The sequence below is a fragment of the Myotis brandtii genome, unplaced genomic scaffold (genome assembly GCF_000412655.1).
Source record: "Myotis brandtii unplaced genomic scaffold, ASM41265v1 scaffold86, whole genome shotgun sequence".
Taxonomy (NCBI): domain Eukaryota; kingdom Metazoa; phylum Chordata; class Mammalia; order Chiroptera; family Vespertilionidae; genus Myotis; species Myotis brandtii.
Window position 1 is genome coordinate 1,487,382 of NW_005371503.1, and position 12,970 is coordinate 1,500,351.

At 42.2% G+C, this 12,970-nt stretch overlaps 1 protein-coding gene and 1 pseudogene across 8 annotated transcripts in view; one reads left to right on the plus strand and one right to left on the minus strand.

Moving 5' to 3' along the window:
- RAB30 (RAB30, member RAS oncogene family) overlaps window positions 1-12,221 on the plus strand; it is a 77,891-nt gene extending 65,670 nt beyond the window's left edge. For all 8 annotated transcript variants that reach the window (XM_005884824.2, XM_005884823.2, XM_005884825.2 and 5 more), the window contains 3 exons: window positions 2,123-2,206; window positions 8,155-8,338; window positions 10,457-12,221. In XM_005884824.2, coding sequence (XP_005884886.1) covers window positions 2,123-2,206; window positions 8,155-8,338; window positions 10,457-10,707 — 519 coding nt within the window. In that variant the 3' untranslated portion in view covers window positions 10,708-12,221. The remainder of the gene's footprint in view (window positions 1-2,122; window positions 2,207-8,154; window positions 8,339-10,456) is intronic.
- LOC106724519 lies at window positions 5,907-6,817 on the minus strand (annotated as a pseudogene).
- Window positions 12,222-12,970: the final 749 nt, after the last annotated feature.

Below are 12,970 nucleotides of genomic sequence, written 5' to 3' on the forward strand. Positions count from 1 at the left end.
AAAGTATTACAAAGGGTATTATATATGTGTCCTTTTTTATCTCCGCCCTTGACAATCCCCTGGCCTCCCCTACCCCGCAGTGTCTTATGTCCATTGGTTATGCTTATATGCATGCATACAAGTCCTTCGGTTGATCTCTTACTCCCCTCCCTTCTGCCCCCCAACCCTCTCTGGCCTTCCCGCTGCAGTTTGACAATCAGTTTGAGGCAGCTCTGCCTCTGTATCTATTATTGTTCAAAAGTTTGTAATGGTCTTTATTATCCATGAATGAGTGAGATCATGTGGTATTTTTCCTTCATTGACTGGCTTATTTCACTTAGCATAATGCTCTCCAGCTCCATCCATGCCGTTGCAAATTGTAAGAGTTCCTTCTTTTTTACAGCAGCATAGTATTCCATCGTGTAGATGTACCACAGTTTTCTAATCCATTCATCTACTGATGGGCACTTAGGCTGTTTCCAGATCTTAGCTATGGTGAATTGTGCTGCTATGAACATATGGGTGCACATATCCTTTCTGATTGGTGTTTCTGGTTTCTTGGGATATATTCCTAGAAGTGGGATCGCTCCCATTTGACCTTGCATTTCTTTTTAAAAGCATAAACTTTGTCATTAGAGGTAAAAACACTTCCATTTTTTAACAGATTTTTACCAGTAAGCACATCACCCCTTATTTTTCATTTCTGTGTACTTTTTACCCCTTCCAGTCCCTTAGCTCCCCCTTAAGGTTCATATTTCATAGACAGGATTATGTGTGGTTTTGTTATTTAGTAGACAGTTAAAATGAATTGGATTCAGCTGTTTCTGAGGCAGGAGGAGTTGGGGAGCAAAGTGAGGGGAGGAGACATTGGAAAGGATTTGTTTTATTTTGTGGCATTTGTTAGACTGCAAAACAGCTGGAGCTGTAAACTTGAAGCTTGGCAGCCTCGTGTTTGAGCCAAACCAAAATAGAAGAAAATTGATTCAATATTTGTAAGTAAAGTTATGAATGTTTATGTTTGCATCTTTTGCAGACATGCAATGGAACATTTTCTGTTGTTTTGAAGCTCAGTCTTTTAAGATTAAACATTAATTAAAGCTTTCTCTTGTTAAGGAATGGATTTAATTAAAGATGGCCCAATCTTATATGCCAGAGCCAATAAAATCCATTTTACTTTAATTTCTGGAAATTCTGGAATGTAAGTGACGAGGGAAGAGAAACTAGGTGAAGTGTTCTTTCTTGATAGAACTTCCTCCCTAAGCTTACAGGAATATTATGTAACAGTCAATTACGTTACACACGTGATTTTGACAGAATCTAGTGTAGCTTCCAGTTTGCGATAAACCTTTATTTTTGTTTGTTTTGAAATGCTTACATCAGCCTCAAACTCACTGGATTTGAGGCCCAGATTAGGTAACTAGTTTGCCTGAAGTCAACAGAGATCCTAGGCTGTTACCTCCACGGGCTTAGTGCTACTTCTACTGGTCTTTCTCCCTGAATGACTGGTTTCTTCAGTTATCTTCCCAGTATCATTGGCCCTGATCTCATGCAATAATATGGTTATCACCCTGAGGGCAGGGGGAAATCCAAAAGCTTCATTGTCTTGTTCATTTTTCTCATACTGCGTTCCTGTTGTTTCTCTGATTGTTGTCCACTCCCATGAATGTCCATGCCCTAGATTGAGAACTAGTTTGAATCTTCCTTGATTTTACCTCTTTTAGAGAACCCACCCATTTTGCCTTCCCCCTAACAATCCTGATCTCATCCCAGTGGCTCAATGCAACTCAATCTTAGCCTTGTGTCTGATATTTTTGTTTCATTTTTTGAAACCAGATCCCCCACCTCTGCCCTTTCCCAGTTCTCTCCCTTCATCCTCTGTCTTCTTCTCCCTTATTTGTCCCCCTTTCCATTTCTTTTTTTTCTTTCAGAATTTCTCTCTCCCTTTTCCTCCCTCTTTTCTCTTTCCTTCCAAACACACATTCATGCGAAGTTAAATGAAACAGGGCTCCCAGGACACTAACTAGGGTTCTTTTTTCTGCTGGTTAACTCACCCAAAGGAAGGGACTGGTGGTGGGGGAAGTGGGAAAATTTTATGTAATTGTAAGATTTGCTTAATTATTATTTCCCATTATTTCTTCTTTAGGGTCTTTTCCCCCCAGGCCAAGGAGCCACAATTGGAGTTGATTTTATGATTAAGACCGTGGAGATAAATGGTGAAAAAGTAAAGGTAAGATGCTAAGTGTTCAATAAGGCTTTTATTGTGCTATGTGAGAGGAAATGGTGTTTTCATAACATTTGTTGTATCTCCTAATTGAAACCCTCATTGAAAATAATATACTCAGTCATGACAGCTTATTTCCCAACAGAGCTCATTCCCTTTATGGGAGCAGGAAGGGGCTGTAGATGATGCATTTACAGATGGGAAGACAGAGAAAGAAGGGCTAAGGCAAGTTTGTGCTGTCTTCGTCATGTCAGAGGTGATGCTAAAAAACAAGGCAGACATTTCTTGTTGGGATCTCTCTCCTGAGATAGGCCAGGAGGTGGTGCTACCTCTTCTGAACAGCAGCCTATGAAGAGCCAGTGGATGCCTACACTGGTTATGTATGGGTCATTCAGTCGCATGGATCATTTCCTGTCACCCATCATCCCCCTGTTCCTAGCAAGGGAGAGATACTATGAGGGGTTCAGGAGGGATGCATGACCTCTCCCTTCCCCTTTGTGGCCTCTGGATAGTTCGGTACCTGTGAGAACTATGCTGTCAACAACAGGAGAAGGGAGATGGTGCCTATCAAGTGCCCAGTATGTGTCAGTCCCTTTGCTTGGTGATTCTGCGTGTGTCGTCCTATTTGACTTAATCCTTAATATAACTGTTGTGAAGCAAATATAGTAAATTACCTTCATTTTTTAGATTTCAGAGAGGCTGAGTGACTTATTTATCTGTGGCTTCACAGTTAGGAAGGGAGGTAGGAGATAGGCAGGATCTGAATCACCCCACTGCCTCCCCGGGGTCTCCCCTGCCATGAAAGAAGAGGGGAAGAAAGACAGAATAAGCTTGTCACCTTGGAGCAAGGAAAGAAAGAAGGTGATGGAAAGGTTGAAATGAGATGAATCACATGGAAGGAAGGTAGAGAGACTTGCTCCTTAGAGTTAGTGAAATTCCACTGTCAGGTCTTCAGAGCTGAGGCCCATGGAAAGATTCCACAGCCCCGGCAGCAGCTGCACAGTGAAAACCGTGGCATCAGCCCAGCTAGATCCCAACCCAAGCACTCCAAGTTTGAGTCCCCGTCATTTGCATCCTTCTCTCGTGTGCACCTGCATTCCTGCCCTCAAATGCTTGGGGAAGGGCAGAGAGGCTCCAGGGTGCTCCTGCAGCATTCCAGAGACACACAGAGGAGTGTGAGGATGAGGCTCCTGAGTGGGGGACAGAAGCTCTCCAGTGTCTCATCCAGCAGTGACTCCCCCAAGTGTCTCCTCACTGCAGACATTTACACCAAATACATTAGTGATGGAGAGCTGGGGCTCTGGGAAACAGAAACGGCACCAAATCCACGAGTGGCAGGGCAGGACCAGAACCGAGGTTTCTCTCCTGACTTCTCATCACCCCCCATGCTCCTCCATAAGTCTCATTCTTTCTAGAATGGCTCCCAGGATTGAAGACAGAAAATAAAAACGTTTTAGAAAGGTTCTTACACATATTAAGTTAAGTGCCAAGCCAGTAAAGGCAAAACTGAGGAAGAGGCCCTTTTCTTAAGGTGCTCTGCATTAATGAAGGTGACCTTGCACAGAAAATATAACTAAAGCATACAGAATTTTCTCCTATCCATTGATCTTTTTTAGTCTATCATAAATAAACTAGAGGCCCGGTGCACAAAAATTTGTGCACTGGGGGAGGGGTGAGTCCCTCAGCTCGGCCTGCACCCTTTCACAGTCCAGGAGTCCTCAGGGGATGTCCTACTGATGGCTTAAGCCACAGTCTGGCCTCCCTCTGTGGGAGGCAACCTGGCAGGCCCATCAGAATCAGGGAACGGCACCGCCCCCATCACCCCGCTGAGGCCTCCGCCCGGCCTTTCTCTGTGGGATCAGCCCAGGGCTGGCCCCATCACCCCACTGCAGCTGTACTGGTGGCCTCCCTCTGTGGGAGGCGACTGGGCAGGCCCCCCAATCGTCCATTCACCACGGATGGTTGCCGCCACCCCCTCACCCCTCCTCCCCCTGCATCACTGTTCCCTCCCTCTCCCTGCTGGCAAGCTCCTTGGCTGGCCTGGTGCAGCCTGTTTGCTGGCCCTGCCCCCCGCTGACTGGTCGTTCTGCTGTTTGGTCAATTTGCATATTACGCTTTTATTATATAGGATACGTAATAAGTAAAACTCTAAGCTAGTCTACCACATTTTAACTTTAGGAGATTAATTATAGTAATAGACTTTTCCCCCCCCCTCTAATCAGGTGTATTTTGCATAGAAAGGAAAGCCTTGAAAGCATGCACATATATTTGCTTATTCGACCACCATCTATCCATTTATTTATCCGTCCTCTGTTATAGTAGATGCTTTGTTCCAAGCACTGTGTTAGGTAAAACACCTTGCTCCCTAGTAACTTCCTATCACCTAGGTCAAACATTTTATCTATGAAAACATCTTTAATATCCTACACAAAATTAACCCTTCCTTTGTGATTCCACAATCCTTTGTCACTAGCCATTACTCAAATGTGTCCACCGTGTACCACGTACTGTGTTAGGAAGGCACTGGGGTATAAAGTAAGAGACAGTCCTTGCCCTTAAAGAACTCAGTCTAGTAAGGAGACACACTAGTAAACCAATGATTGCAGTAGGTTATTGTGATGGTGAGGCAACAGAGGTGTAAGCAGCCTGGCCCCATGCCGGAGGTGGGAGTGGTTAGCCCTTGGCTGTGGCAATGAGAACAGACTGGCGTGAGACTAACGCTAGGAGGCACTTTCTCCTGCTGGTGCCTCTTTAAAAGGACATCTCATATGTTATTTATTATGGTTAGTTAATATTGTGTTTATCTTTCCTACAGACTGTGAGCTCTTTGAGATCAGGGGTTGTGTTTTATTCATCTTTGTATCTTCCCAGTGCTTAGTACAGTGCCCTGCACATATTAATGAGCTATAAATGCTGAGAAGGAACAAATGAATTGCAGAGAGAGTGGCGAAACTGAACTAAAAGATAAAGGCAATGGAATATGGATATCCTCAAGAATCAACTGTCAGGCTAGAAATGAATAGCCTCCTATGAGAAAGCATCTTGGCAAGGCAATGCAATTACACTTTTAGGAAATATTTCAATGGCTTTAATCCTTGAGGCTGTTCTCAAGATGTGCCAGTCATCAGAACACACTGCTTTCTAATGACTGACAGTGTTAGATCCCATCACAAGTGTTTTTAGAGGCTCAATGAGTCACTAAAACAATAGTCTGTTGTTCTAAGATCCTGGCAGAGGGGAACCATGTCTGTACGTTTGGGGCAGGGGAGAAATAACCTTTGTCCTGGCAAAAGCCAGAACATCTGTATGGTCGCCTTCCACATGCACACACTTCCATGTACACTGTCACAGAGCAGCTGCAACTCCAAATCAGAGAGCCTTTGTGCCACTGATTGGTGGCAGGGGCTACCGGCCATGCAGTTTCCTCGGCTAAACTGGTGTGAGCAGTGGGTGACGCCACCTGCCTCAGCCTCTCTGGATGCCGATGCCCATGTAAATCAGTCTCTGGGAGCAAACAGCACAGTGGTATGAAGTGAGTCCTCAGCTGGGAACGAGAAGGCCTGCGGTCTGAGTCCCAGCTTTGTGAGTAACCATTAGGAGGTGGAGTTTCCTTTTCAGGAAGGGGAGGCATGAACCTACCTAACCCACTGGATTGCTGTGAGGATTAGGCCAGAGCATTGATTCATATTTGCACACTCTTTTTTTGTTTTTTACAGTGTAAAATTTTTATATTTAGAATTAGGTAGCTGGACTCGGTTTAGATGATTCCAATTTTGTTGGCAACATCCAACGCATCATAGTCAGGAGCCAGTCGAACATATGCCTTCTTCTCTCCATCAGGCCTGATCAGGGTGTTGACCTTGGCCACTTCATGTCATAGAGCTTCTTCACAGCCTGTTTGATCTGGTGCTTGTTGGCCTTGACGTCCACATGAACACTAGTGTATTATTGTCTTCTATCTTCTTCATGGCTGACTCGGTAGTCGGGGAATTTGGTGATGGTGTAGTGGGCAAGCTTGTTTCTCCTGGGCGCGCTCTTCCGAGGATATTTAGGCTGCCTCCGGAGCCTTAGTGTCTTTGGCCGTCGGAACGTGGGTGATGTGCGGATCTTCTTTTTTGTGTGGCTGTGGACGCCTTTCAACATTGCTTTCTTTGCTTTCAAAGCCTTTGCTTTGGCTTCGGCTTTGGGAGGGGCAGGGGCTTCCTTCTTAGCTTTCGGCGCCATCTTCGTAAAAAGCTGAACACTATTATTTGCCAGACACGCTGTTTGGTGCAGGGAAAACTGTGAGTGAAATGGACCCTGGCTTCTCCCTCATGAAGATTTCAGTTTAGTGAGGCAAACAGCTGATAAACAAATTATTACAGATAAGTGAATGGTTCAAATGTGTCAGGTGCCGTGAGAATTATAGGGTAGGTTGCAGGAGAGAATATGGGGCTGGGGATGGGGAGCCTGCCTCATCCGAGGGTGCCAGAGGCCTTCTCTGAGGAAATGATGTTCTGTTTATAGCGGGTGAAACTGCATTTCTCGACGTGTGAAGTTTATGCAATTAGAAGGGAAGATTATCATTGTTATTTCTCAAGGTCTTCTGATTTGTTCTGACTCAGTGGGCTCTCTGGAGGACAGTTGTCTTTCAGTATCTTCTGTTCTGTGCAGGGAAATTCGGGGAGAAGGGAGAAGTGTTTTGCCTTTCTTTTTTGGTTATTTTATTAGGCCATAGAACTGATAGATGACTTCAGAAAATGTGCACTTTCAGCAGGTTTATTAACCTCTTTTTATAAAGAAACTGCTGAAGCCAAAAGAGACTAAGTGACTTGCTCAAGGTCACAGAGCTTAAAAGTGGTGGAAGAAAATTATTATTTTTGTCTGCCGTGGCACCGTTCCTGTTTTCATGAACAAAGATAATACCTTAATACATTCATTTGAACTTTGAACTGGAAAAGGTGGTGAAGTTGGATTTTCTCCCTCTCCAATTGCTGACTGAATGACAGCTCTCCCTGTATCCTGCCTCTTAAATATTGCATTGTGGTTAAGAGCAGGGACTCTGGGACCAAACTGCCGGGTGGAATTGGCTCAGGAACATACTGGCTGTGAGATGTTGAGCAAGTTAATTAATGTCTTTGTGCGTCATGTGAGCATTGGATACAGTTAAAGTACCTACCTCATAGTCATTGTGAGGATTGAGTGAGTTATTACATGTAAAGTGCTTGAAATGGAGCTTGACACATAATACATGCTTGTAGACACAGACAACAGTGTGGTGATAGCCAACAGGGGCAGAGGTAGGTGCAGGTGGAGGTGGGCAAAGGGTGAGGGGAAATGGAGATGGAAAGAGACTTTGCTTGGGTGATGGGTGCATGGTGCATTGTGCAGATGATACTTTGTTGAGTTGTACACTTGAAACCTGTATGCTTTCATGAACCAATGTCACTCCAATAAATTCAATAAAAAAGAAAAGAAAAGAAAAAAAGAATGAAGGGGCCCTGGCTAGTTTGGCTCAGTGGATAGAGCATTGGCCTATGGACTAACGGGTCCTGGGTTCGATTCCGTCAAGGGCACATGCCCAGGTTGCATGCTTGATCCCCATTAGGGGGCATGCAGGAGGCAGCCAATCAGTTATTCTCTCTCATCATTGATGTTTCTGTCTCTCTCCCTCTCCCTTCCTTTCTGAAATAAATAAAAATATATTTTAAAAAAAAGAATAAAGGGGAAACTTTTAAATAATCTAACAAAGAAAACACACACACACACAAAACAACAAAAAACCAAACAAACCCCTATCCCTAACCAGACACACACAACAGATAAAAAAAAAAAAATTATAAGTGCTTTTTTTGTTAGGGCTGAAAATAACAATGAAATTATTTGGGTGAAGGTATTTCCACTTCTAAACTAAAGTCAAGCAATGCTTTCTTTCTTTTCTGCTTCTCCAACCTGATCCTTGTATGCCTTTACAGCTTCAGATCTGGGACACAGCAGGTCAGGAGAGATTTCGGTCCATTACTCAGAGTTATTACCGAAGCGCCAATGCCTTGATCCTCACCTATGACATAACCTGTGAGGAATCCTTCCGTTGCCTTCCTGAGTGGCTGCGGGAAATAGAACAATATGCCAGCAACAAGGTCATCACTGTGCTAGTGGGTAAGTAAGGACTAATGAGGAGGGAAATTTATTTTTGGGCATCAGAGAATGTATAATCACATAAAGCTTGTATCTTGGTACCTTCCAAGAATATAATCTACAGCTATATAATTCAAGCAGTCAGCCAGCATTCAGTTCTGCAATTGAAGAGAAAATTAAATAAGTCCTATCCCATGGTGATGGTTTAGGAAAGTAAAGTAGAAAATATTGCTGATTGATTTTTCTATCATTGTAGGCTCTAGGGAAGAAGATAAGACTGCCATGAAGTTATGTGGGCTGCTAAACATTATTTTAAATCTAATTACGAGATCATGAAACTGCTGGTCTAGAAGTAAAATGTATCTCTTAAGTTGATAAGGAATTCATTATTGAAGCAATTGTTTTTTGCCTAAAAAATGGACTGTGGCTAATTTTGTCCCTTCTTGCATTTATGCTGACTTCAGAAATTCTTAATTTTCTGAAAGAATCTACTGAGGGAAATTCTGCAGTTTATTTCATTTTGTAGGAGAGTAAACCTCTGTTTAGTATCGGGGGGAAAGGAAAAAACCCATGATTTTCTATGGTAACAAATACATCCATTAAGCCCAGGTCGGTTGAGCAATGGTTAGAGCACCGGCCTGCAGACCAAAGGGTCTGGGGTTCGATTCCCAGTCAAGGGCACCTATTTCAGTTGCAGGTAAATTGTTGGAAGGATAAAGTACACCATGAATTGTTCATGTGGATACTTCCATGTATAATTTAGAACTTCAGAAATTTTACTTAACCTTGTTAATCTTACATCTGTATTTCCTTTTTCTCATGCCAAAAATCCCTGTCCCAGTGACACCTGCATAATCACTCGCTTGCTTTATCCCCAACAAACATAGCAGCCTCAGAATAACAATGCCTGTACTACTGCTGACAAGATGATTACTGCAAGAATTTAAGATTTCTTTCCTTCAGTTCTTTTTGTTCTTGGGGTATCTGTGACTAGGGATGCATAGTTAAATCACGGTCTCTTAAACTCACATGAAATTGTTTCTCTGTGTGGTTGTGCTGCTTCAGGATAAACAGGCTCACTTGTTTAATTTTGCTTTCAATTTTAGGAATTGCTTTTTAAATTTAATTCCATGTTAATTGTATAGTTATCATTAATTACATAATTATGTAAAACATTTATAAAATTATGAGTCAAATCTATAAAATAAGGTATATTTAGAGAGTTCTCATTCCTATCCCTCCCTACCCCTTTAAAAAATATATTGTTTTATTTATTTCAGAGAGGAAGGGAGAGGGAGAGAGAGATAGAAACATCAATGATGAGAGAGAATCATTGATTGGCTCCCTCCTGCAACCCCCGGCCAGGAATTGACCTCCTGGTTCATAGGTCAACGCTCAACCACTGAGCCACACTGGCCAGGCTTATTAACCTTATTCCTTTAATGGGTAATCATTATCTTTAAAATTAAGATTATGGTTTATTGTCCCATTAAAAATAAGCAAACAAACTGTGTATATATATTTTTTTAATATATTTTATTGATTTTTTACAGAGAGAAAGGGAGAGGGATAGAGAGTTAGAAACATCAATGAGAGAGAAACATTGATCAGCTGCCTCCTGCACACTCCCTACTGGGGATGTGTCCCCAACCAAGGTACATGCCCCTGACTGGAATCGAACCCAGGACCCTTGAGTCCGCAGGCTGACGCTCCATCCACTGAGCCAAACCGGTTAGGGCTGTGTATATATTTTTCATCCTTGTTCTTAGATATACAGTTGTATGTTATATACACTTTTTTCTACTTTGCTTTATTCATTTAACAATATATCCTAGTGTCTCACCTGGCAGCATATAGACACGTTCTTTATTGCTTTTCACAGTGACAAATAACTACGGGTCTGTTATAGTGCATTTAGCCAGAGCCTAAATGATGGACATTTGGGCTGTTTCCAGTTCTTTGCCATTACATATGGCACTGGTATTTTAAAATAAACATTCCAGTAATTATACTCCCATTACTTGGCTTTACCAAGCCCATCTGTCTGGTTTGACTTCAGATATGGAATTGAATTTTGCTGTTTCCGAGCCTGCAAAAAGTCAAATGATGATTCCGTCTGTGATTTTACCACTGTTTTAGGCAACAAGATTGATCTGGCTGAAAGGAGAGAGGTCTCCCAGCAGAGAGCTGAAGAATTCTCAGAAGCCCAGGACATGTATTATCTGGAGACCTCAGCCAAGGAATCGGATAACGTGGAGAAACTCTTCCTTGACTTGGCGTGTCGCCTCATCAGGGAAGCCAGGCAGAACACACTTGTGAACAGTGTATCATCACCCTTACCTGGAGAAGGGAAAAGCATCAACTATTTGACTTGTTGTAACTTCAACTAAAGGCCGAGGCAAGGAGAAGCAAGAGGAATCATCAGCTGTCCCAACGGGCCACAAATTGCTGGGGAGATCTGGCGACGATGATGGCTCCCGCTCTCAGACCTTCTGACTCCTGAGTTTACAAAGCATGGCAGGCCAAGGGCGTAGTCCACAGGCCGGGATTAGCAGAACATAAAATGTTTCATCCTTTTGCAGTCTGGAGTCAGAGCAAGGAGACGATTGCACTAGGCGCTCCATGACCTGCAGAGCATGTTGCTTTTGTTTTTTTAAAAAAGCAAGCAAAAGCGCATTCCTGAACACAGTCCAGGGGAATCCCTCCTGCACACCAGTGGGTGCATGTGGGGGCTGTTCTTTAGGGCTTCTGGGGACCTTGGTTTTCTTGTCCACCAGATAAACCAAAACTGGGAAGGCCAAGTACTGTCTCTGTGGTGCGTGTCGATGACCCCATGGAGATTCTGAAGTGTTATTTCTCTTGTCTACAGGCACTTTCAAGAACTTTGGGATGTAAAGATGGAAAAAACCTTTACCCATGACCAAGAGTTAACATTTATTGTTTTAATGATATATACAAGCTCATGACTCCTTTTGGTGCTAATGATTCCGCTATTTCACAGACCAAATGTTTTAGTACATTGATGTCCTTAAATGCATTTCATAGAAATAAAAAAAAAAATTAAGGGAAGTCCATGAATCAGCACTCTTTCTCAAAGTCTTGTTATACCTTTTCTAGGGTGGATTTATTGGAAAAGAGAATACTTTCCTTTCATGTTCCCCTCTAAATCTTTCCATTTTCTTCTGTTTTCTCATCTTTCCTGCCCTTTGAGTAAATGAAAAAATTTGAAAAACGAAAAACAAGAATGGTTGATATAATATTCTGATATGAAAGATTAGCTCTAAGACTCTATGAGTACGTGTGAGGAAACAGACCAGATCTGACCAAAATACTGTGGATTCATGGACTGCAGTGCAGAGCTCCAAGCAGAGCACAACCCTTGAGCGGGTCACATCTTTCTCTTTCTGGTACTATCTTTCTTGGACAGACCAAGGCCTAGGGTTTTGTAGGTTTTTAGTATGATAAGTGAAAACAGCAACAGATGAAAACTCTCATGAACCGTTTTTGTATCTTCAATGATAACCTTAGAAAGTTTCTGCTTGCGGAAGCAGGTTCAGTTGTCATTTGTCACCTCCTTTGTATAGTAATGTCACCTTCAGACCATACCTTCTTTCCTGTTTCTTTTCTCTTTTCCTCCCTGTCTTTTCTGGTCTCTCCCTTCTTTTCTTCTTTCCTCCTTCCCTCTTCCGAACTCCCTCCTTTCCTTATATGCATGTGTTACTGCAAATCTCCAATTCAAATGGAGGTGTATATGCCTTTACTTAGCCAATTTTAAACCAGGATTCAAAAATGGAAGACAGGCTGCTGAATATGTATTATGTCTTCAGTGCCATACTTTGATACCTTCCAATTTGTTCACTGATATAAATGCAAATTGGGAAAATAATTAAACCTGTATGTTGTTGATGCTGTCAGATGTTTATGTAGCTTGCTGCTTAGCATAACTGAGGGATGAGTAATGGGATAAGGATATAATATGCAATTCCACTGATTCTGTAGATGGGGCAGTCTCGGTCCTGATAGGTTGATGTTTGAAAGCTAATTTTAAAGAAATGAGTCATGTAGAGATGGTATTGATAAAGCATTTCTAGCATTCTCTAGCCTGTTTCAGAGTGACCCACCTCTTGCACATGGGGACTATACATTATTCTTTAAGGGACTGGTACTTTTGGTTGGCCCTACTGTGTTTGTCCTGATTGTATGGGTAAGAGAGATCCCAGAAGTTTGAATGGTTTTTTATTTTAGAATCTCTCTCTACAAGAAAGAAAAATCATTTTAATAAAAACCAACCAAAATAATTTATAACTGCTGCCTTTCCGTCTCCATCTTCCCCACTATGCCAACAACTAAAGGTATTCAGAAAACAAGTTGATCAAGGTGGGCAGAACTTCTGTTTTTAAACTGTACAGAAATGTCCCTATATTTGGATTTATTATCTTTTAATTAGGGCAAACATCCAGTTACCATAGGACATCATGACCCAACTTTGTCTCACAGCAGCAAGTGTATTGAAAATAAAGTTGCTTTGTGAACTAAGAGGATAGGACCTTATTAGATTGGACACATTTATGTAAAATAACAGCTTCTAGTCATTCTAGCATCTGAAATTCTTTTTTTTTCTTTATTGATTAAGGTATTACATATGTGTTCTTA